The sequence below is a fragment of the Syngnathoides biaculeatus genome, chromosome 3 (assembly GCF_019802595.1).
Source record: "Syngnathoides biaculeatus isolate LvHL_M chromosome 3, ASM1980259v1, whole genome shotgun sequence".
NCBI lineage: Eukaryota > Metazoa > Chordata > Actinopteri > Syngnathiformes > Syngnathidae > Syngnathoides > Syngnathoides biaculeatus.
The window spans coordinates 35,560,983-35,586,438 of NC_084642.1; the positions used below are offsets into that span (position 1 = coordinate 35,560,983).

The 25,456-nt window shown below is 42.6% G+C and overlaps 1 protein-coding gene and 1 long non-coding RNA gene across 6 annotated transcripts in view; one reads left to right on the forward strand and one right to left on the reverse strand.

Moving 5' to 3' along the window:
• Window positions 1–25,456, reverse strand: part of LOC133498578 (cell migration-inducing and hyaluronan-binding protein-like) — a 151,891-nt gene that overhangs the window by 16,211 nt on the left and 110,224 nt on the right. The window contains exons 15-22 of the mRNA XM_061815597.1: window positions 17,530–17,599; window positions 17,003–17,131; window positions 13,651–13,736; window positions 9,364–9,495; window positions 9,233–9,268; window positions 5,426–5,581; window positions 2,045–2,225; window positions 1,720–1,935 (exon numbers count right to left, since the gene is read on the reverse strand). Of these exons, the coding sequence (XP_061671581.1) occupies window positions 1,720–1,935; window positions 2,045–2,225; window positions 5,426–5,581; window positions 9,233–9,268; window positions 9,364–9,495; window positions 13,651–13,736; window positions 17,003–17,131; window positions 17,530–17,599 (1,006 nt within the window). The remainder of the gene's footprint in view (window positions 1–1,719; window positions 1,936–2,044; window positions 2,226–5,425; window positions 5,582–9,232; window positions 9,269–9,363; window positions 9,496–13,650; window positions 13,737–17,002; window positions 17,132–17,529; window positions 17,600–25,456) is intronic.
• The window catches only part of LOC133498582 (uncharacterized), a 36,271-nt gene that overhangs the window by 4,733 nt on the left and 6,082 nt on the right, over window positions 1–25,456 (forward strand). For 3 of the 5 annotated variants that reach the window (XR_009794355.1, XR_009794353.1, XR_009794352.1), the window contains exon 2: window positions 17,068–17,159. This is a non-coding gene — a long non-coding RNA (uncharacterized LOC133498582). Of the gene's footprint in view, window positions 1–11,244; window positions 11,579–17,067; window positions 17,160–25,456 lie in introns of those variants that run through there. The other 2 variants (XR_009794356.1, XR_009794354.1) reach the window with 1 other exon arrangement.

Here is a 25,456-nt window from a genome sequence, read left to right on the forward strand (position 1 = left end):
TGGTAAACAGGACGTCGGGCGTAGAGAGCAGGTCCGCGGGCAGGCAGGGGTCGGTACACTGAAGATCGATCAGAGAAGGCAGGAGTATCAAAGACATCGAGCTTACGGAGTCGGTCGGAGGACAGGCGGAGGTCGGCACACCAGGGTTGACGATCCAGAGTACGGGAGTGCAGGAACAGGGCATGAGTTGCGATGATCTGGTGAAGACAGTCGTCCCCTGGGTCCTATAAATACCGGGGTGAATCAGCGAGAATGAGGCGCAGGTGTGCGTCTCCAAATCAGCGCCAGTGTGCTGGGACCCGCCCAGCCAGGGCTGGTCCGGCAGGACCATGACAAAGATGATCTTATGAAAAATGAAATGTTGAAACGTTAGTAGCGGCAAGTTCCCTGAAATTTAGATTATTTGCTTGTTTTTCAGAATTAAAAAATTAACTTGCTTACTGCCATAGTCATATCCACAATTGTCAGTTTAAACACATTATTAGAAGTTGTGAATCTGATGTAGGGTCAAGTGAGTACGGAGAGCTGGCAGACATCATTGAAAGTGCCTATTTGAGTAAAGATGTGATGAAGCAAGGCAAATATGGTTTAATTACACCCGCATGGGATGTTTTTCAAACATGGGAAGAATTAGAAAATTCATCCTCCTGAGTTTCTATTTCTTCCACAGAGCATTCCATAAAACCTACTTCATCACTGCTCTCTATCTCCTCGAGATCCCACTCGCAGCGTGTATGACTGTTTGTATAGGAAGCCATTTTCTTTACTGGGGTTGTCTAGACATGATGTCACATGGAAGCAGCTTCAACAGAGCCTCGGTTTGAAACAGCCACTGGGGGTATTCGGATTCCAAAGAAAATGTGCACTTTGGTGGTAATTAATTTCATTTCTGTTGTGTTGAGAATTTTTCTAATATTTTTTTCAACAAAAAATTTGCTATGTTTTTGTGATATATAAATTAAATATAGGTCCTCTGGATTAGAAAAGGGAGTCTCTACTGTAGCTTCCCTCTACATCCATTGTCTGAGTCACATATCCTCACACGGGTTGCAGGAGTGCTGAAGTCAATCCTAGTTATCTTTGGGCAGGAGGCGGATACAACCTGAACTGGTTGCCTGCCAGTCGCAAGGGACATAGAAACAAATAATCATTTGCACTAACATTCACACCTACAGGCAATTAACAGTCTTCAATAAGCCTACCTGCATTTTTTTGACATGTGGAAGGAAATTTTAACCTCGGCGCTCAGAACTGCGAGGCAAACATTCTATCCAGTCACTGCCGTGCCACCGAAAGACATAAATTAATACTTAAATTAAATCTACAGTACTACTGTTTTTCTTACTTGTGTGAATAATTTTGGAAATGTTTTTTCTTTTTATTGTCATGAGCACCTGCCCTCAAAAATGTCTGTGCACCTGCCTTCCGGCAGAACATATATGAGGGAGTGCATCCTGCGTTTACCATGGCGCAGGCAGGTCACAACGGGCTTGAATCTCCCTTCAAGCTGGCCAGTGCACCATGGCCATACAAAACAATTACTATGTACTGTAGATGTCATTGATAAAGTGAGGATTTCCAAAAGGAAAATTGTTTGTAAAAAAATCTGCAATCTAGGATTGAAATATCTGAACATATACAGTATATGGTACAGTATGGCAGGGATTAGTTTACTTGTGTTTGTATGAAAAAGAGTGCATTCCTATGTTGATCACCTACCTGTGCATAATACCCACTGCAGATGGCAGCCCTCCAATCGGGCACATCAATGCACTCAGGGTGACGGAGCAGCCAGTTGTCTTCTTTAACCAGATAAGCTCCAGGATACTCACTGACTGAGCCGTCAATGTCATGGAAAATAGTGGTCTTGTCCCCATCCATCTGCATCTTATTAAACCATGGACCAGGCTCCCCAAAGAACACGCGTGATGTTATCTATATGGGGCAGAGAGAGCAATGTTTGGGAATATTTACAAAAAATGCTGATTACTTGCCAAATACTTGCACAAATATTTTTTCTAAAGTTTCACACAGTCTGACTCACAGGTACGTGGTCGAAGGTGATGTCTGTCACATTATTGTTAGGGCAGCTCTGCCATGAATTGTTCAGCCTAAAACCAAAAGCACTGCTGTGGCGCCCCTCCAGTGCTGTGTATTTACGAAATGTACAGTTCTGCACATTGATGGGCCCGTCATAGATCTGCATGCCCCGGATAGGGAAATCACTGCACAGAAACAAACCCACATATCAACTCATTAGAAATTAATTTTACATCTCCTGTTAATGCAGTACGGTGGAGCAGCAACAGAGTATTGGCTTCACAGTTCTGAGAACCGAGATAAAAAACCCAGCCACACCAGTGTGGAGTTTACACGTTCTCCCCGTGCCCACGTGGGTTTTCTATGGGCACAGCGGTTTCTTCCCACATCCCAAAAATATGCATTAATTGGACACTCTAAATCACCCTTAAGTGTGATCGTGACTGTCTCTATGTGCCCTGCGATTGGTTGTCAACCAGTTCAGGGTGTACCCTTCCTCCAGCCGTTGATAGGATAATCCCAACCTGGCTCCAGCACTCCCGTGATCCATGCGTGTGTGGGTTTATATATATATATATATATACAGTGAAGAAAATAAGTATTGCACATTCTCCCACTTAGAAATCATGGAGGGGTCTGAAATTTTAATCATAGGTGCATGTCCAGTGTGAGAGAAATAATCTAAAAAAAAAAAATCCAGAAATCACAACATATGATTTTTTTAACGATTTATTTGTGTGATTCAGCTGCAAATAAGTATTTGAACGGCTGAGAAAACTAATGTTAATATTTGGTACAGTAACCTTTGTTTGCAATAACAGAGGTCACACGTTTCCTGTAGGTGTACACCAGGTTTGCAGACACTGCAGGAGGGATTTTGGCCCACTCTTCCACACAGATCTACTCGAGATCAGACAGGTTTCTGGGCTGTCGCTGAGAAACACTGAGTTTCAGCTCCCTCTGAAGATTTTCTAATGGGTTTAGGTCTTGAGACTGGCTAGGCCACGCCAAAACCTTGATATGATTCTTACTGAGCCACTCCTTGGTTTTCCTGGCTGTGTGTTTCGGGTCATTGTCATGTTGAAAGACCCAGCCACGACCCATCTTCAATGCTCGGACTGAGGGAAAGAGGTTGTTCCCCAAAATCTCACAATACATGGTGGCGGTCATCCTCTCCTTAATACAGTGCAGTCGTCCTGTCCCATAAGCAGAAAAACACCCCCAAAACCTGATGCTACCACCATCAGGTTTCACAGTAGGATGGTGTTCTTGTGATGGAACTCATCATTTGTCTTCCTCCAAACACGTTTAGTGGAATTATGACCAAAAAGTTCAATTTTGGGCTCATCTGACCACAAAACCTTCTCCCATGACTCCTCTGTATCATCCAAATGGTCATTGGCAAACTTAAGACAGGCCTTGACATGTGCTGGTTTAAACAGGGCAACCTTCCATGCAATGCATGATTTCAAACCATGACGTCTTAGTGCATTACCAACAATCACCTTGGAAACGGTGGACCCAGCTCTTTGCAGGTCATTGACCAAGTCCTGTCGTGTAGTCCTGGGCTGATTCCTCACCTTTCTAAGGATCATTGAGACCCCACGAGGGGATATCTTGGATGGGGCTCAACTCCGACTGAGATTGACCATCATGTTTAGCTTCTTCCATTTTTTTATGATTGGTCCAACAGTGGACCTTTTTTCACCAACCTGCTTGGAAATTTGTCCATAGCCCTTTTCCAGCCATATGAAGTTGAACAATTTTGTCTCTGGTGTCTTTGGACAGCTCAACATCTTGGCCATGTTACAAGTTTGAGTCTGATTGTATGGGGTGGACAGGTGTCTTTATGCAGCTAATGACCTCACACAGGTGCATCTGATTCAGAATAATACATGGAGTGGAGCTGGACTTTTAAAGGTGGACTAACAGGTCTTTGAGGGTCAGAATTGTAGCTGATAGACAGGTGTTCAAATTCTTATTTGCAGCTGTATCACACAAATAAATCATTAAAAAAATCATACATTGTTATTTCTGGATTTTTCTTTTTAGATTATCTCTTTCACAGTGGACATGCACCTACGGTGAAAGTTTCAGACCCCTCCATAATTTCTAAGTGGGAGATCTTGCAATATAGCAGAGTGTTCAAATACTTTTCTTCACTGCATGCACGCACGCACACACACACACACACACCACACACACACACACACACACACACACACACACATATACACACTGTACATCCTTAGGGTCATCCCCAGGTTCTACTCCTGGGATGTGGCTGTGATACCTCACCAGTGAGGCATCCAGGAGGCATCCAAATCAGATGCCCCTGCCACCTCATCTGGAAGAACAGCATTAGAGTGAGAGTTTTTCATTTTGGGTTAGCTCCTTCTTCACCACATCCGACCGATACAATGTCCGCATCACTGCAGACGCTGTGCCGATCTGCCTGCCGATCTCCCATTCCATTCTTCCCTCACTTCTGAACAAGACCAAACGATACTTGAGCCAGTCCCGGGGCTACTCTTGGTCCCTGGGTGCCGGGGAGGTGCCTGCTGGCCCCAGTGTGGGGGTCTCGTCCTGGTCTCTGGTTGGGGATCTACTGGACCTGCAGCTGCACCCTGGACCTGTCACCACTTCTTCCCTCTACCAGGGAGCTCTGCTGTGGTTGTTGAGCCTCTCTTGCATGGGCTGTGTGGAGCCCCCACCTGACTTGTGGCCTACGGTAGGGTGTTGGAACCTCCAACCTTGGACGGGCCCGCCTTTGGTGCTGCTATTTGATGGTGCTGTTCTGGTTGCTGGGAGATTGTCAGGGGTGAGGTGGGTTGGGTGGGGGATTAACTGTAGGTTGGGGAAGCACTGCCCCCCTTTTCGCTGTGGTCTTACAGTTGGTCAGGGGTCTGGGCTCTTACTTCACAGACACTGTACATTTTTATTATTTACATTGTATTTTGCACATTGGGCACACTCATATCTCATCAGGTGGGCTGGCATGAAGCATGAGGAGGTAGACGCCAGGCGAGTTATTGACTCATCTGTGCTGGTCTCTCGTGTGATTGCGTCCCCTTCTCTGCCTTGGCAGTCCTCCACTTTTAATGCATCATACACCCATTAGTGGGGGGAGGGCAGTGTCAGGCCTGCTCTTTGAACCCCCCTGTCTTTTCATTTTTAACGCACCACATACTGTACACTCACACATTCTTTGGGGAGCTGGTTGGCCTGCGTGGGTGAAACAGTTCCAGGTCATTATTGCCCTGTATCCGTCTCATCTCACACCCACCAGTCTTATCAATTGTAATGCCTGCCAGAGGGCCGGCCCAGTTCGTGCCATGAACCCAATTTCACAAGCTAAAATACATTTGGTTCCATTTTCACTTACATTCCTCGTGGGAGGGTCCTGCCTGTGAGGTCAGAGCCCCCTGGGCCCCAGATACTGTTGTCAGGGAGAGGCATCCCATGATTGTCACTTTCCCCCACGAACAGTGAATTCTTCACCTGCTGACGAGAACCATCATCATCTGGAAATGTTCCTCCACTGCACACACAGAGAATATATGTTAGACAAATCTTTTAAAAAAAAAACAAAAATGGAGAAACTATTTGATTAAGTAGTTTTGTATTGTGGTAGTAGTATGTATGTTTCTGGGCCTCCATAATTACTGCTTCTGTTTCCTTCCATAATCCATTTGTAATTCTCACCCTTTCTCTCCCTGCTGTCAATTTCCCCTATCATGCAACACCTACCCAACCAATGGAGTCCTCACAGTCTTGGTTCTGTCCAAGGTTTATGAAAGAGGCAGTTTTCTTTGCTTAGCTTACATAGTGATTGCTCCAGCGAAGTTCTGTTGGCTTTGTTATACATATGTGTAAAGTTCTACACCAGATCCAAATGTAAAGTGCCTTGAGGTAACATTTTTTGTTAACAGAAGGACATGCACAGGGCTTATAAACTTTGGACATTAAGTATTTTTTTCCAGAGCCAGATCCCTGAGTGTGGTCTGTATTTTAATCAAATTCAAGTTTATGTTTTGGGTGTTTGAACATTATTTGGTTCAAATACAACCCGATTTCTTTCCAATTGTAAGAAGTAATGGCATTATCATGTATTCTTATTCAGTATTGGTGTGTACTCATGTAAATATGATACTCAGACTCTCAAACAATAGTGGAATCAATCCAACCTTATTTGTGATTTTTTTTTTTTTAACCCCATTTATATCAAACCAATACACAGCGCATTATTATTTATACATTTCTGTAAAGGAAAAAAACAACAACAATAAAAAAATGTATTCTGTCTATAGCAAATGTACAATAAGAACCTAAATTTGGGGGGTAAAATTGACATTTGTAACTCCTCTCTGGGTACTACTATTAGACTGAAACATATAAAAACAATAATGATTTGAATATTTAGACAGCTTCTAGTAAAAAAAAAAAAAAAAAAGAACGCAAACCATTTTGGAATATAACATAAAATCCGGGGTCACCAGCCTTTTTGGAACTGGAACTGATTAATGATTTCTTGAAAATCCAATCAACAATAATTTATAAAGATAGTAAAGAGATGAATATCCATTTGCAAAAAGTGAAGTCTAATTAAAAGGTATGAGAGAACAATGGGCACAACAACCGTATGAACAACAGTGAAAGAATCTTCTTGTTCACCACTGAAGCCCGGCTACAGAAGCTGGCTATTGGGATGTGGAATGTTACCTCTGGCAGGGAAACAGCCTTAACTTGTTTGCAAGGTTGAAAAGTTTCAACTTGATGTAGAGTTGTAGAGATTACCTCCACACACATATTCGGCTCCAGGACCAGTCCTTTGGATAGAGGTTAGACCCTTTAACACTCCGGAGTTACCCATGGGGAGAGGCACTGAGCATCTGTGGACAAACTTATTGCTCCCCGACTCAGTGCATGTACGTTGTGGTTTACCCCAGAGGATGACAGGCTAGACTCTCTCTGCCTTAGGGTGGAGAGCCAGACCCTAACCGTTTTTTGTTTTTTTTGTAGTCTTTTCGGACTCCTTGGAGAGGGTGCTGGAGAGTGCTCTCAGTGGGAACGGCCTCATTCAGCTGGGAGCTTCAAAACTCAAGTGGGCAATGACATCCCCCTGACAGAATCCAAGTAGTTTTCTGTTATTGGACTTCTGTGCTCATCATGGATTGTTTGTAATGAACACCAAGCTCAGACATAAGGGTGTCCACATGTGCACGTGGCACGAGGACACCCTAGGCTGCAGTTTGATTAATACTTTGTGGTAGTGTTGTGGGACTTGTGACTGCTTCTCTTGGACACTCGTGTGAAGAGAGGGACAGAGCTTTTAACTAATCACCACATAGTAGTGAGTTGGCTCCATTGACGGGGGAAGATGCTTGTCTGACCTGGCTGACCCAAATGTATTGGGAGGGTCTGTTCGGAATGTCTGGCAGAGTCCCCAGAAAGAAGAAGCTTCAACTCCCACCTCTGACTGAATTTTGGCCAAATCCTAGGGGACGGGGGATTGAATCCAAGTGGACCATACTCTGTGCCTCCATTATTGAGGTGGCTGACCAGAGCTATGGGAGTAAGGTGGTTGGTGCCTGTTGTGATGGCAATCCCCATCACATCAGCGGTGAGGGATGCCGTCAAGCTAAAGAAAGACTCCTTTCAGACATTTTAGCCTGAGGTACTCTGGAGGGAGCCATTGGGTACTGGGAGGCCAAGCAGAACCCATGGAGATCGGCTTCAGGACGGCTTTGAGGAAATTCTGGTCTACTATACTGCTTTTTAGGAGGGGGAAGCACTGCATTGTTAACACAGTGTATTATGTAGACACGGTCCTGAGCTCAACTCGGGATGTTCTGAGTTGGTAGGGTGAATATATCAAAGACATCATTTCCTCAGACCACTGTTTCCTATGAGGAAGAGGACTCTGGGAAATCTGATATGGGTTCTTCTATCTCTGGAGTTGAGCTCACTGAGGGAGTCAAAAAGCTTCTTGGCAGCGGGGCGTTGGGGGTGTGTGAGATTAACTCTACGTTCCAAAATGCTCTCTGATGTTGTGCAACATCACATGAACATCAGGGCCTATAGATTTACAGACCAGGGTGGTGGTCCACCAATTTTAAGAAGGGAGACAGGAGGATGTGTTCCAACCATAGGGTGATTACACTCCTCAGCCTCACTGGTTGGGTTCACTTAGGGGTTCTGGTTAAGAGGGTCTGTCAGGACGTCAAATGTGTAATTCAGGAGGAGAAATGTGTTTTTCGTTTTGGCCAACGAACAGTTGACCAGTTGTAAACCCTCAATACAGTCCTCAAAGGTGCATGAGAGTTACCCGGAAAAGTCTACATGTGATTTCTGGACTTGGAGAAGTTGTTCAACTGTGTCCAATGGGGTGCTCTGAATAATGGAGAACCAGACTCCCTGATATGTGCTGTTCGCTCCCCGTACAGCCGGTGTCAGAGTTTGGTCTGCATTGCCGGCAGTAAAACGGATTAATGTCTAGTGAGAGTTGGACTTCGCCAACACTTCCCTTTGTCAGGAATTACTGTATGTTCATTACCTTTCATGTCGGAATTTTGAGGCAGTGTCAGTGTTCAAGAGGCCTGTCCGGCTTGCTGATGTAACACGTCACTGCTTTTTGCAGATGATGATGTACTAAATGGCAGCAAGCCATGATTACTAGTCAATTAACGCTCCTACCCTCACCTATGTTGAAGAACTGTGGGTGGTCACAAAAGAACATGATCACGGAAACAAGCAGCCAAAAGGAATTTCCTCTGCTCAGTGTCCGGGCTTTTCCTGAGAAACAAGGTGAGAAGCTTAATCATCCAGAATCGTCTCAGAGTTGAGGCGGTGCTCCTCTACATCTCGAGCAGCCAGGATGGATTGGGCATGTTGTTATGCCTTCAGGATGTGTCCCAGGAGAGGTGCTCCAGACATGGAGTGCCCAGATATGAAAAACTGAATTTCTCAGCTGAGGAATGCTTCGGAATCACCTCGAAAGAGCTGGACGAGGTGGGTGGGAAAAGGGAAGTCTGGGCTTCCCTTCTGAACCTGCTTCGCCTACGACCCGATCTTAGATAAGTTGAGGAAATAGATTGATGGATGGATGGATTAGTATTGGTATTATTTTTAATATTACTGGTGATTTTAGAATTGATCTACAAATTGGTTATTAAGGAAGAGGCTGTCTTACCTTGCCAGTGTGAGGCCAATGCCGTTATCTGCAAATCTACAAGATAAATAAATCCATAAATTCAGATTCATTAAAATCACCCAATAACAAAACAAAACAAAAATAAAATCAATCATTCCGTTTGTACTCACTGGCAGTCATCCAACCACACATCCCCTCCTCTCAGCCAGGCTCCATGGTCCTGGTTCTTGTAGGCTACAAAATGATGGATGTGAGCTGGGACTCTGGGTTTGAAAGGGTCACCATCTTCGTGAGGCCCATACCTTTGGGGTTGCACAAAAGCATATCACTTAGGTGGAATGTATTCTAGTATTTGGTGATGTTTAACTGTCAAATTGTAATATTGTTCTGGGATTAAAAATCAACATTATAAACGAAAATGAATTGAGTAACCATTTTATACTCAGAAAGTTTCCTTATGGTCATCATATTTACTGGATAGTTGAGAAACTGTTTATTGGTAACCGACTTTTTAACTGAACAGGTATTCAAAAGAATCTGGTCCCAAATGGTTTTATTGAATTTCTTTCTTATTTCTTCATATACAGTCTTATTTTTCTTTCGGCTTGTCCCGTTAGGGGTCGCCGCGTCATGTCCTCTTTTTCCATCCTGCAACTTCCTCTGTAACCCCAACTGCCCTCATTTCATCCCTCACAACATCCATCAACCTTCTCTTTGGTCTTCCTCTCGCTCTTTTGCCCGGCAGCTCCATCCTCAGCACCCTTATACCAATATACTCACTCCCTTGCCTCTGGACATGTCCAAACCATTGAAGTCTGCTCTCTCGAACCATGTTTCCAAAACATTCAACATTGGCTGTGCTTCTAATGAGCTCATTTCTAATCCTATCCAACCTGCTCACTCCTAGCGAGAACCTCAACATCTTCATTTCTGCCACCTCCAGTTCAGATTCCTGTTGTTTCTTCAGTGCCACTGTCTCTAATCCGTACATCATGGCCGGCCTCACCACTGTTTTATAAACTTGCCCTTCATCCTCAGACTCTTCTGTCACATAACACACCAGACACCTTCCGCCAGCTGTTTCAACCTGGTCGCACCTGTTTCTTCACTTCCTTACCACACTCACCATTGCTCTGGATTGTAGACCCCAAGTATTTGAAGTCGTCCACCCTCGCCATCTCTTCTCCCTGGAGCCTCACTCTTTCCCTCTTTCCTCTCTCATTTGTTTTACTTCAGCTAATCTTCATTCCCCTCCTTTACAGTGCATGCCTCCATCTTTCTAATTGTTCCTCACCTGCCCCCTGGTTTCACTCCATATCACAATATCATCTGCGAACATCATGGAACAAGGGGATTTTACAGTACATTTTTTTTATTTTAATTTGGCCACACTTTGATGGTGTGCAGCAGTGCACCACTTCACACCCACCCTTATGCCTGAGCACTTCTTTTTTAGGTAACTGTGTGCACGCTGTGGTGACCCCACAGCATGACAGCCACCACATACTGTACCATTCACTCCCCTTTCACTTCTTGTTCTAAACGCTGGAGGACAGCGTGCTGAAGAGGATTTTATTGCACACCTACACTTCGTTGAACAACTTCACATTAAGAAAAAATATCTTCTTCATTACCTTGCTCATTTTCCTTTTTTTCTGATCATGCAGGGATCAGGATTTCAGATGTTGGGTTCATTTAAATATTATTTGCATATTTAAATGTGGCCGTGGACAGGGAGGAGTCGGTTACTCCAGTGTATGCTCAATTTTACCTTGTTTGGGATGTATAACGAAAATGTGATTGGATTCATGCATACGCCCTGATTCATCCATCTATCCATTTTCTGAGCTGCATATCCTCACAAATATTACAGGAGTGCTGGAGCCTATCCCAGCTATTTTCGGGCAGGAGGTGGGGTACACCCTGAACTGATTGCCAGCCAATTGACCCCTCCGTGGATGTTGCGCAATCCGCGTCACTGACCAATCAGAGGCCAGAGATCTGCATAATCTCGGACTCAAATCTCAGACAACGCTGGCTGGATGGTCCAGTATAGCTTCTGTTGGCGTTTTATCGCGTATTTGGGTTCTTTAACAATAGATATGGTTAAGAGGTGTAGTCACGGACTTTATAATAGTGACGACAGGTATCCTGAAAGGCTAGTTGGTGGAGTTCAATTCGTACCCTTTCCAAAACGGAAGGGCCAGTACGAAAAATGTCTTTGATGGATCAAACTTTGTGTAAGACCGCATCATCAACTGAATCCATCTAAAATCAAACGGAATAGAAGACAGAGTACGAAAAATGTCTTTGATGGATAAAACTTTGAGGAAGACCGCATGATCAACTGAATCCATCAACCGGAACAGATATGTTTGCACAAAGGTAAGTCCTATATTTGATTTTCAATACATGTCTCATATAAATGAATTAGTAGTTCTTCGCTTGCATAATATAGCTATGTGTGAATGATTGACACACTTGATCTGTGTTGAGCGATATTTTGCGATGATCTGACTGCACAAACGTGTCCCTTTGTTCGCGGCTAATGAGCTAAGCTAAACCAGACTAGCAGTCCTAAAAGCCTTCAACGTGCACCGAGACACCAAGACTGAAGGAAGGATGTTTGAGGACACGAAAGTAGTGATTGTCGTACTCAGTCGGGACTTGCGTAGGTTCGGCACTATTTCAAGAATAATTATTGAGGGGAGCGCGTGATGTTACACAAAGAAAACGAGAGAAACAACTCGTAAATCAAGCCTCGCCTTCTTTTCCTTCATACAGTGGTTCACAAACGGCTATACAGATACATATACAGATTCTGCACACAAGTGTGATATGTAACACAAAAATAGGAAACTGTCAATGACGAATTCGTATTTGGGTTATAATATATTATATTAAGTGGCTTCTCGGTCTTCCTCTGACTCTGGAAAGATCTTGCGCTAATATCACTGGTTTCTCCGTCGATATGCATGTAAATACCATTGAAATACCCCTCGCTGAAATACTTGAACCCTGCTGTCTGCTTTTCAACGATATTTCACTGTTAGCTAAGAATGCGAGTGAGAAATCAGCCGGTAAATTGGACAGTTTCGGTCTATTCCTTTCTTGCTGCGCTGATATTTTTCCTAATTGATTGTCTGACGTCAGCGCACGTGGCGTGACATCACTTCAGGAGGCGTGGTTAAGTGCCCTGTACGCAGGGGTCAAATTGCAGGGAACACCCAGACAAACAACCGTTTGCACTCACATTCACACCTCTGGGCAATTTAGAGTCTCCAATTAATGCAGGTTTTTGGAATGTGGAGATAATAATAATATACTCCTGGAGAAAACCTACCTAGGCACAAGTAGAACATGCAAATTCCACACAAGCAGGACTATGAATTGGACTCTGGTCCTGAGAACTGTGAGTCAGTTGCTCTAACCAGTCGTACATTGTGCTGCTACCACATTTAGTAGTAAATGTCTCGATCATGTAATGTCATTAATCAAGGCAATTTATTACACAATGACCTAATATTGAATTGAGCTAGTTTCAGAGAGCTAATTGGAGATAATGGTTGGATTTGTTTGCACTTTATCCTCACTAAGCCTGTAGCTTGACTTATGTGCCATATTTCTTTGACCAACTTTCTGTCCCTTGTAATTATCAGGATGAAAAATGTGTGATATCCTTGGTGTCAATGTTTGTAAGTCCAGTCTAAAGATTGCATTGTAGACTGCATGTATTCTTTTGTATCAAGCACGTGTATGTAATGTGTTATATAAATAAATTTGCCCTGCCTTGCCTTCTCTGCCCCTATCTTATCTGAGATGGACTGACGCAAAGAGGAAAAGTCCAGTCTGACGATTTCATATTTCATATTGTTTTTGGAAATCATGTATGTTGTGTCCTCGGGGCAAAAGAGGCACATCGGTGAAGGCACCATTAATGCTAGAAGGTCTCTCCTGCTGAGAATGTTTGGTATGTTATGAAGCGCAAAATAAGGCAATGGAAGCCCCAAACTATTGAACAATGAAGATGGATAAAACACAACAATGAGAAAGACTTCCATCGACAAAGCTTCAACAATCAGTGCCCTCTCTTCTCAAATGTATAGTGAATGTTGTTAGAAGGAACAATGTAGTGGTAACCATGAAGAGGTCCCAATTTTTTTGAAGTTTGAAATCAAATTCAAAAACAATTGTAAACCAAAATCAAACAATAACAAAGTCATCAGTTTTAACTTTAGATATCTCGTTTTTTGGCACATTAAATTAAATAGAGGTTGAAAAGAATTTGCAAACCATTGTATTGTGTTTTAATTACATTTTACAGCATCCCAACTATCTTGGAGTTGGGCCATGTATACAACCTACTGCAAACTGTCTATCCTGTAATAAAGTAACAAAAACCCTCTGGGTGGTTAAGAGTAGCGAAAACAATGTAAAAGATGCCAACAAATACAGACCTGGCTCCAACCAGTGAGAGGAAAGGTCTCTTGTCCTTGTCATTTGCCTGAGTGGTCTTGACTCCATTATCTAGGATGAATCCAGCCTGAAACCAAGGAAAATTATTTATTTCAAGCACTCACCATATATTTGAGCACTCCTCATTTAATCACATTCAGCATCTGAAAACTGTTCCACATTGGCAGCCATGTGGCATTGTGCTATTTTATCCAATACAAACGTCTAATATACACCAACCAGGATATATCCACTCAAACATAACCTCCTGGATGACTAAGCTCCTCACCCTATCTCTATGGGAGAGCCCTGCAGAAGAAACTAATTTCATCCATTTGTATCCATTTTTTTTTTCAGTTACGAACAACAGATTTTGACCATAGGTCAGGGTAGGAATACACATTGACCAGTAAATTGAGAGCATCACCTTGTGGCCCAGTTCCTTCTTCAGCATAAAAGACCGATACAGAGTCCACACCACTGTGGATGCTACTGTGATCCGCATATCTCCCGTTCCTTTCATCCCTAACTGGTGAACAAAAGGATACTTGAACTCCTCCACAAATGTGCAAACCCATCAAACGAGACCCCCACAACACCTCAGCTAGGCCTTGAAATTCTGTCCTACAGGCAATGAACATAATCTGTGACAAAGAATTGCCATGCTGGAGTCCAATTCAAAGCTGGTGATAGAGAAACTCTCCTCATCTTGAAGACTCAGCTTCCTCTTGGATAGGCCTGTTCGTAGAATTTAGTAAGTCTTAGAATTATTCTGCCTACCGACTCACAATTTCCAATGTCGCACTGAGTTGAAGACAGCAGTGCCCCATCTCAACAATACACAGAATTGAAGGTGCACTACTTCCCCAATATGAGATGTCGATGATGGGCCACAATTTTAGAAGACATTCTCAATGGCTTCACAAAACTCCTCCCACCCCAGAATTTGGATCAGCGCCCAAAAAAAAGCACTCTTCCATTTGTCTAGCTGTTAACCAGCAGATGTATCTGGAGCCTGACAGGTCAATAGGCCCCAACAGAATGCCTTCTTGACTGCAACTTTTTCCACTGGTGTACACCAATGAGTTCAGGGATTGAAGCCACAAGAAGTACCAACCACCTTATGACCACGGCTCTAGTTGGCCACCTCAATAATGGAGGCACAGAACATGGTCCACTCAGACTCAGTGTCTGCCTCCATCAGGATGTAGGTGAAGTTCTGTCAGAGATGTGCATTGAAACTCCATCACTTGGAGCCAACACAGCTCCAGGTGGTGATCGGTTGACAGTTTCACCTCTCTCTTCACCTGCGTGTCAAAGACATGCGGGTGAATGTCCGATGACATGACCACAAAAACGTACATCAATCTGTGGCCTTGAGTGTCATGGTGCCAAGTGTATATATGGACACGCTTTTGTCTGAACATGGTGTTTGTTATGGACAATCTGTGATGAGCACAGAAGTCCAATAACAGAAAACCATTTGTGTTGTGATTGGGAGGGCCATTCTTCCTAGTCATGCTCTTCCAGGTCTTCTGTCATTGCCCACATGAGTATTAAAGTCCCCCAGCAGAACGATGGAGTCCACAGAAGGGCTACTCTGCATCACCCCACTCCAAGGACTCCAAGAAAGGTAGGTATTCTGGACAGTTCTTTAGTGCATAGGCACAGACAATAGTCTGCACCAGTCACCCAACCTGAATACAGAAGGCGGTTGCCAACGTTCCCTTTAATTTTTGACGTGTCTGAGCAAATACGCTAAGCCCGTGAGTGCTCCCTTTGACCACTTTGAGCAACATCAGGCATATGCACTGTGGTCAGATTGGTGTTATCCATTGAAGCTACATGCCTCAAAAGATTCAGATGACAACATTTACATTACCATCAGAAAAATTTAAGAATTTTATTTGTGTTTTTGCAAACTTGCAATGAAAATGTTAACAAACAAAAAACTATATTGCTAACCAAGCCAAGTATGAACTGTAAATTTGAAATGTTGCTTCCAACTTTGTTTCATTTTTTATTTTAACCCACAATGATATCCCTGTCTGTTTTTCTTGGTGGAAAACTGAATTATTGCTTGCAGAATATCTTTAGCAATGCATGTTAAAAGCTGAATGATGCTACCAAACAGTTTTAAGATTAATGTTATGATGTCTCCTATTTTTAAAGTACAGAATTAGCTTTTTGTGTACTGTATTGTCTGTGTTTTCATCCTCTATCAGGCTGCACCAAGGTGGAATTTTAACATTATACACCATCTCATCCTGTACTTTCTACTTTGGCTTCAGACCAGACCTTTTTTTTTTTTTTTTACCCAAAAAAGAGAAAATCTCGTCTAGTTTCACCAGTTTTTCTTTTATTATTATTATTATTATTATTATTATTATTCACATACTCCAACATTCATTAAAGCAACAGCATTTTTTTTTTTTACTTTTGTTGTTCACTGCACTGGATCGGTTTTCATGTGCGCTGCGTGTGCGCTACGTGTGCGCAATTGCGAAGGTGCAGAGCTTAGAGGGAACATTGGTGGTTACCCGCTCAGTCTCCAATCTACAGGCACCGAGATGATGGGCAATCAGTATACCCACACCTGCTAGGTGTGGTGTGCAACTCCACTCCACTTCCAACTCCACTTCGTCTGCACCGTGGGCAACTCCAGAGTACAAGAGAGTCCAACACTTCTGAAGAAGACAGGTACCAGAGGCCAAGCTGTGTGTTAAGAGGAGCCCGACTATATCTCAACCTCGCACACTACCTCAGGCTCTTTCCCTGCCAGAAAAAGTGATGTTCCACTTCCATTGAGACAGTTTCTGCAATAGAGGATCAAATGATCAAGGTTCCCGACATTGGCTGCAGGCCAGATTACACTGCACGCAACCCCTTTGGCTGCTGGCACAGGTGGTGAGCCCATGGGAAGGGGGACCCACATTGTCTTTTGGGGCTGTGCTGTGTCCAGCTAAGCCCCATTGGTGCATGCCCGGCTACCAGGTACTTGCCACTGTTCTCCATCTCCCCACCTACAGTAGTTCCAGAGATGCTCCCGCAGTTAACCCGCATCCAGATGAGGGAAAATGAGGTCCAATATTATTTCTCATAAGGGTTCTTTCAGTGTACTTTTTCTGGTCTCTCATCTATGACCTGTTTTGCCATAGGTTAACCCCACCAGGGGGTTGAAGCCCCAGATACGTAGCTCCTATAATCATTGGGCCACACACATTCTTTCACCACGATATGGTGACAATGCCAAGAGAGGCTCACAGTGTCCTTGATTCAATTAATTAATTACTATGTAAATGAGATTTGGTTGTTTGGGTAGTTTTAATTTAACTGATATATTTCCAGACCCACCCTGTAATTGGAATGAGCTCTGTTGTTGGTGAACTGGCCCATAGGTGTGTGTTCTGTTTTTCCAGGTGAATACAGCCCCTCAGATGGTCCAGTGGGTACATGGTGGAAGATAAACCAGAATCCTGTTTCCTAAAGCACAGAACAGTACATAAAAAAGGTGAATTTACTCCGCCGTAAATCTATAATACTGTATTCATATACATTAAACTTTTGGCATACAGTACAATATTCAAAGTGCACATAATACATTCCATTTACATCAACACTCTCACACTCCCTTTCAGTATGTTGGACAAGATTATTACATTCAGATTAATGAGATTCCTCTTCACCTGATTGAATATTGTGAAAGTACGATCATAATTAGAAGTATCACATTGAATGTGTGACAGTGTTTGTTTGTCTCTTTGCTTGGCTCTGGAGTGATATATGTATACAATTCATAATTTGACCTGGGACACCAACATATGGTGAAGTTGGGAGGAGGAGAGGAGATGAGAGTTCTCAAAGTGATCATAGAAACTCACCTCTGAGCCTGCAGCAGCACAGTTGATAAGGTTGTTATTTGGGTTGGCAATCCAGAATGTTGAAGTTGCACTAAAAATAAATAAATAAATAAATAAACCGTCAGTCGGGAAGAAGAAAGCGAGAAAATGATTATATTCATCAGCAGTGAAATTTTTAGTTTAGTCTCTGACACATATGTTATCATCACCAGACCTGGCCTCCATCAACATCATCATTTGCTCCATAATATGCTTGAGACCAAAAAAGACAAAGGGAAAATAAAGTCTGAGTTTCTTTTCAAGCAAACATGTTGGACAGGCTGACAGAGATGGATCTAAACTTTTTAAAAAAAAAAAAAAAAGGAAAAAATGTTAGGTGAATTGAAGAATTTAAATCACAAGTGACAAACTCAAGGCCCAGGGGCCACATCTGCCCCACCTCATTTAACGTGGCCTGTGAAAGCAAATTGTTTATATTGACTCAACAAAAAATTAGTTTGACACTGCAGCTCTAAATTGTCCGCAGATGTGAATGTGAGTATGAATGCTTGTTTCTTAGTATGTGCCCTGTGATTGGCGGGCGACCAGTTAAAGGTTGTCCAAAGAAAGGTGGGATAGGTTCTAGCATGGTGCAGAATCTGATGAGGATAAGCAGTACGGAAAATGAATTACTGAATAACAGCATAATATTAAAAACAGAGTAAAAGCTATGACTGCTTGAGTGACAGATGGATTCAGCAGTAAGAGAACCATCGGAAAGTTGAGCTTTCACTTAACTGTAAATTCATTATTATTTGTATTAAAAATAACTAAAAAATACATTAAAATAAAAAAGCAAACAGATTATTAATGATTGAATTCAAAGGAGTGCTGCTAGGAAAATGGTCTATATTGGGATTGAGCATTCATGATTCTTAGTGAAAGTTCAAATGGCCACTGTTGCTGTTGCTTACCAACTTAAAAGCAAAAAACAACAAAAAAAAAAAAACAATGGCAAATCAAAATATTTTATAGGTGTAGTTTTACATGCTTGTCTCATGATGTGCAAAACCAGTTTTACGCTAGAATACACCAATACAAGTTTCCTACAGAACTCAGATGTATCAATGTGTGCAGCTAGATGTTGAAGATGTTCTAGCACATCAGTGCCAGCCAGGGATAGACAAAGGACTAACAAACTCATAACGAAGGTAGATTGCACCATGCAAATGAAAATGTTGACAAGTGAATCAGTGAGGGAGCAGACATGACTGAGCTGACCTTCTCCACGACACTGCAGCAGCAAAGGAGCTCTCTCTCAAACAGTTTTATTCAGCTTTGCTGCTGGAAACAATGCTTTTGGTCGTCCTTTATACCATTCACTATTCATTTACATCACAACTCTCCACTTAGTGTGAGAACAGTACATTTGGACACTCTCAAGTGACATTACCCTGAACATCCTGTATGTACAATCAACATCAATATTTACATAAATGTTATGCATTTTAATTGCAATCACCTAACCCATGCCTTTCATTGTGTACTAATTTTTCAAATGCTATTAATGTCCCATTTTATGCATACATGTGATGCATATCAACAGGTTTGTCATGTGCTCTATAGAGATGTACCACATGTCATAGATGTCAGAATGAGAATCAATTTCCCTTTTTGCAGACATATAATATATGATTATCTCTTAGACTAGATTTCTTAATGACCAGTGACCAAGAGGCAATACCTCAATTCGTTGTTTCCATTATTCCTGCCTAAATCTCTGGAGTTATCCATCCATCCATCCATCCACAATATTCAAATTCAAACCAATAAATTTCACAGTTTCACTGATTCTGACACCTTAACACAATTTAATCTTCCCCATTTCCCTCAACGGTTCAGTTGATCACTTCAGCAAGAAAATATAGAAAAATGTTATTTTCTTTCTTTCTTCACAATGATGGGATCTTCTTTCAATTCAGAGCAGCATTTTTGAGTCTGATGTTGGCCACATATTTAGCAATGCTACAGTGTAGTGCTAAAAATGGGTTTGAGACAAACCCCTACTTCGTGTGTTTTTCTATAAAGCACATAAGTCCAAAGTCCAATCATCTCTGTAATGTTTGTACTTTGTAGGTAGTCTGTGATTCTCCTCTAATACCCAGTGACTTGGTCACTTTTCAGTCTTCCATATGTGTCGGGATCATTGCAAAGATGAAGTACTGTACATATGGTAGTCTGTTGTGTTGAGAATTACAGGTAGTGTGCGTTTCTCCTTATCTGCTGGGAATGCTTCTGATGTTTTTTTCCTTGCTCAGTGAACTCAAAGCTTTTCTTACCTCTACGGAGAGGTTAGGAAGGGGTGATTTCTTATTGGAAAGAACTGCCTAGTCTCAGGTCTATCTGAAAACATAAAAACATAAAATTCTGGTACATTGCAAACCTACTAACCCCTTCAGACAAAGGCTGGTACACCACAACTCCAGAGAACCCATCCCCAGAAAAACAACCTGGTGTACTGTATTGTATGCTGTCATATACAATACGCAACATATTGATACATGTTGAGGGAAACAAGGCAACTATGTAACTGGCGCAATTCAGAACATAGATTAATCCATCTTGAAAGAAAAGAGGAGGTTCAAGGCATCACGTACAGTACCTTCTAATTTCAATGTCTTCCTCTTCTCAAAAGATAAAATAATTTAGCCTCTCACAAATAACAAAACACACAGTAAAAGGTCTTAAAGGTGGATGGAATACTCCCGAGGGTGATTCCAGCCAAATGAATGTTACTGGCCCGCAGTGGCCTCACTCCAATGCATCATAACTACCGTTATTTTGCACCTGAAAAGAGTAATATAATTTGTGGCGGGGGGCGGCGTGACACTCATGCTAGAGTGGTCCTAATTAAGCCTTGGTGCATTAAAGGAGTACACCTGCTTGGATGAGAGGCGAAACATCTTCTCCGACAACAAGAACACCCCAATTGCAAGCAATTCTGTGCCGTGAGAAAAGCTGTGCCCAAAATTGGCCTTCCACTTCCTGCAGGGAGGATGTGTGTGAGGATGCATGGTGAATGACAATGGACGGTATGTGGTATGTGTTTCAATGTACATTTCAAACTACAGCAGAAGTGAGTGTGCACCCTTGGTTGCACTGCCGAAACTGTTATGGAGGAAAGAATTGCGAGGTGGCTCAGTTATGGTGTCAACTTGGGTATAATGACTGACAATAAAATATGAGGTGTGTGCAGTGCGTATCTGTTTGTGTGTCAGCCACAGTGAGTGACAGAGCAGCTTCGTCAGAGCAATGTTAAAAATATTGAAGAATCGATGGTATCAAATTGATCCAATCATGTTGACAAATTGACTTTTGTAAACAAGAATAAATCTATGGAGGTGATTGAAGTATTTTTAACATTCATCCATTTTGTAATAATGCATGCACACACATCGCCCCTCCCCGCCGACACACACAGTCGCACATGCCAAGACACACACACGTACGATGCCACAACATTACCATTTTTTTAATGCAGCCTATCTGGCCACTCACACAACATGTTATTATCGAAGCAATGGAATAACAACACTAATTGAAACACACACACACACACAATACAAAAACATACACACAAAACAGTTGCCGATAAAAGAAAAGCCACAGGGGATCATGTACGTCTGATTGGAAATTAATCCTCCTAAAGTCTAACTCTAAAGTAGAAATATTGTTTGTGTAATTATGTCTGATTCAATTGGAATTTCTAACCCACATTTATGAACTCGGATCTGAAAATAATTGCTAAATACAATGATAATGACAAATGTGATGAAAAGCTTTCTGATATTGCTTAACTTATACATAGATACATTCAGATGGAAGAAGACAAGTCTTCTTTTCCTTTCGGCTTGTCCCGTTAGGGGTCGCCACAGCGTGTCATCTTTTGCCATCTTAGCCTATCTCCTGCATCTTCCTCTCTAACCCCAACTGCCCTCATGTCTTCCCTCACCACATCCATAAACCTTCTCTTTGGTCTTCCTCTCGCTCTTTTGCCTGGGAGCTCCATCCTCAGCATCCTTCTACCAATATACTCACTCTCTCGCCTCTGAACATGTCCAAACCATCGAAGTCTGCTCTCTCGAATCTTGTCTCCAAAACATCCAGCTTTGGCTGTCCCTCTAATGAGCTCATTTCTAATCCTATCCAACCTGGTCACTCCGAGCGAGAACCTCAACATCTTCATTTCTGCCACCTCCAGTTCAGCTTCCTGTTGTTTCTTCAGTGCCACCGTCTCTAATCCGTACATCATGGCCGGCCTCCCCACTGTTTTGTAAACTTTGCCCTTCATCCTAGCAGACACTCTTCTGTCACATAACACACCAGACACCTTTCGCCAGCTGTTCCAACCTGCTTGTACCCGTTTCTTCACTTCCTGACCACACTCTCCATTGCTCTGTATTGTTGACCCCAAGTATTTGAAGTCGTCCACCCTCGCTATCTCTTCTCCCTGTAGCCTCACTCTTCCCCCTCTACTTTTCTCATTCACGCACATATATTCTGTTTTACTTCGGCTAATCTTCATTCCTCTCCTTTCCAGTGCATGTCTTCATCTTTCCAATTGTTCCTCTGCATGCTCCCTGCTTTCACTGCATATGACAATATCATCTGCAAACATCATGGTCCAAGGGGATTCCAGTCTAACCTCATCTGTCAGCCTATCCATTACCACTGCAAACAGGAAGGGGCTCAGAGCTGATCCCTGATGCAGTCCCACCTCCACCTTAAATTCCTCTGTCACACATAAGGCACACCTCACCATTGTTCTGCTGCCATCATACATGTCCTGTACTATTTTAACATACTTCTCTGCCACACCAGACTTACGTATGCAGTACCACAGTTCCTCTCTTGGTACTCTGTCATAGGCTTTCTCTAGATCCACAAAGACACAATGTAGCTCCTTCTGACCTTCTTTGTACTTTTCCACGAGCATCCTCAAGGCAAATAATGCATCTGTGGTACTCTTTCTAGGCATGAAACCATACTGTTGCTCGCAGATACTTACTTCTGTCCTGAGTGTAGCCTCCACTACTCTTTCCCATAACTTCATTGTGTGGCTCATCAACTTTATACCTCTATAGTTCCCACAGCTCTGAACATCCCCTTTGTTCTTAAAAATGGGAACTAGAACACTTTTCCTCCATTCTTCAGGCATCTTTTCGCCCGCTAGTATTCTGTTGAATAAGTTGGTCAAAAACTCCACAGCCATCTCTCCAAATTGCTTCCATACCTCTACCGGTATGTCATCAGGACCAACTGCCTTTCCATTTTTCATCCTTTGTAGTGCCTTTCTGACTTCCCCCTTAGTAATCATTTCCACTTCCTGGTCCTTCACTCTTGCCTCTTCAACTCTTCCTTCTCTCTCATTTTCTTCATTCATCAACTTCTCAAAGTATTCTTTCCATCTATTTAGCACACTACCGGCACCAGTCAACACATTTCCATCTCTATCCTTAATCACCCTAACCTTCTGCACATCCTTCCCATCTCTAAACCTCTGTCTGGCCAACCTGTAGAGATCCTTTTCTCCCTCTTTCGTGTCCAACCTGGTGTACATGTCTTCATATGGCTCTTGTTTAGCCTTTGCCACCTCTACCTTTGCCCTACGTCGCATCTCGATGTACTCCTTTCGCCTCTCCTCAGTCCTCTCAGCATCCCACTTCTTCTTCGCTAATCTCTTTCCTTGTATGACTCCCTGTATTTTGGGGTTCCACCACCAAGTCTCCTTCTCCCCTTTCCTACCAGATGTCACACCAAGTACTCTCCTGCCTGTCTCTCTGATCACCTTGGCTGTCGTCGTCCAGTCTTCCGGGAGCTTCGGTTGTCCATCAAGAGCCTGTCTCACCTCTTTCCGGAAGGCCGCACAACATTCTTCCTTTCTCAGCTTCCACCACATGGTTCTCTGGTCTACCTTTTGTCTTCTTAATCTTCCTACCCACCACCAGAATCATCCTACATACTACCATCCTATGCTGTCGAGCTACACTCTCCCCTACCACTACTTTACAGTCAGTAACCTCCTTCAGATTACATCGTCTGCACAAAATATAATCTACCTGCGTGGTTCTACCTCCGCTCTTGTAGGTCACTATATGTTCCTCCCTCTTCTGGAAATAAGTGTTCACTACAGCCATCTCCATCCTTTTTGCAAAGTCCACCACCATCTGCCCTTCAAAGTTCCTTTCCTGGATGCCGTACTTACCCATCACTTCTTCATCGCCCCTGTTTCCTTTACCAATATGTCCATTACAATCTGCACCAATCACAACTCTCTCGCTGTCTGGGATGCTCAGAACTACTTCATCTAGTTCCTTCCAGAATTTCTCTTTCAACTCTAGGTCACATCCTACCTGTGGTGCATAGCCGCTAACCACATTATACATAACACCCTCAATTTAAAATTTTAGTCTCATCACTCGATCTGATACTCTTTTCACCTCCAAGACATTCTTAGCCAGCTCTTCCTTTAAAATAACCCCTACTCCATTTCTCTTCCCATCTACTCCGTGGTAGAATAATTTAAACCCTGCTCCCAAACTTCTAGCCTTACTACCTTTCCACCTGCTCTCTTGGATGCACAGAATGTCAACCAACTCCTGTGCTTTTCCTGTCATAGTCCCTACACTCAGTTGTAGGCTCTGTGCATTCCTCTTTTTCTTCTGACGCTGGATCCGGTTTCCTCCTCTTCTTTGTCTTCGACCCACAGTAGCTGAATTTCCACCGACGCCCTGCAGGTTAACAGTGCCGGGGGCGGGCGTTGTTAACCCCGGCCACGACCGATCCGGTATGGGATTCTTTAGATGAACGCTCATATTTGTTTGGCACAGTTTTTACGCCGGATGCCCTTCCTGACGCAACCCTCTGCATTTATCCGGGCTTGGGACCGGCCTACAGATTGCACTGGTTTGTGCCCCCATAGGGCTGCATTTGATGGAAGAAGACAAGTAAGTCAGCGAAATAGAAGGAAGTTGAGTTTTAGATCATGTCTAAGAGAAACCTTAAATCCTTTTTGTATTTTAATGCAGGGAAGGTGAATTACTTTGTATTATGTGCATTCTAGAGCCATTATGAATCTAAAACCTTTGCTTATGCTCTGCGGCTTAAGGCAGACTCAGTTTGACGAGATAAAGTCATGTGACCTGGATTAAGGTATTTTATATTCATTGTTGCATCTCAAAGCTTTATATTTATAGTCTTGCCGACAGTTAAAGTATGCTGAAAAATGCCTACTTCTGTTATCAAATATGCAGTTTTTTTCAGTGCCTTCTGTTTTTTTTTTCTGATTCTACAATATTACGCTTCATAATTAGTAATCAATGGTTGAACTCATGATTTATCTTAAGTCACATTTAATACTTTTCTCGTCCAAAATGTCATTCAATAACAGCACTTATCACTTCTTTTGGTTGAAAATATTGGATGAATATAACAATCAACATACATCATGCAAATAAATTCTCAAACTTGTTCTGGAAATGTGATCCTTGCAGTTTTATCACCAGTGCATACGGTACACTCCATATACTGTATGTATTTAGTGGGGACACTTTTGTACCATTGTGCTAAACAAAAATATAAGTCCTTTATTTTACAATGTAGAATGGAGAAGCTTAACTAACACCTGGACATTTGCATTAGTATGTTGTGAATAAAACTACATTTTAACAAAATCATTTGGAACACTGATCTAACACTAATTGGACTGTATTAGCATTATCTCCAAAACCAGCTGAGGCTTACTCCTTTGAAGCTGTGTATAATGGGCTTGCATTCTTTTTCAGATGATGTTCCTCAGGTGTTAGTCTAGTCTGCATCTTTTTTTTTTTTTTTTGTCAGAACCAATAGATTCTGAGTTAAGTCACAAGATAGTCTCCCTGTTATTGTATCTTCTTAATAAAATGATTAT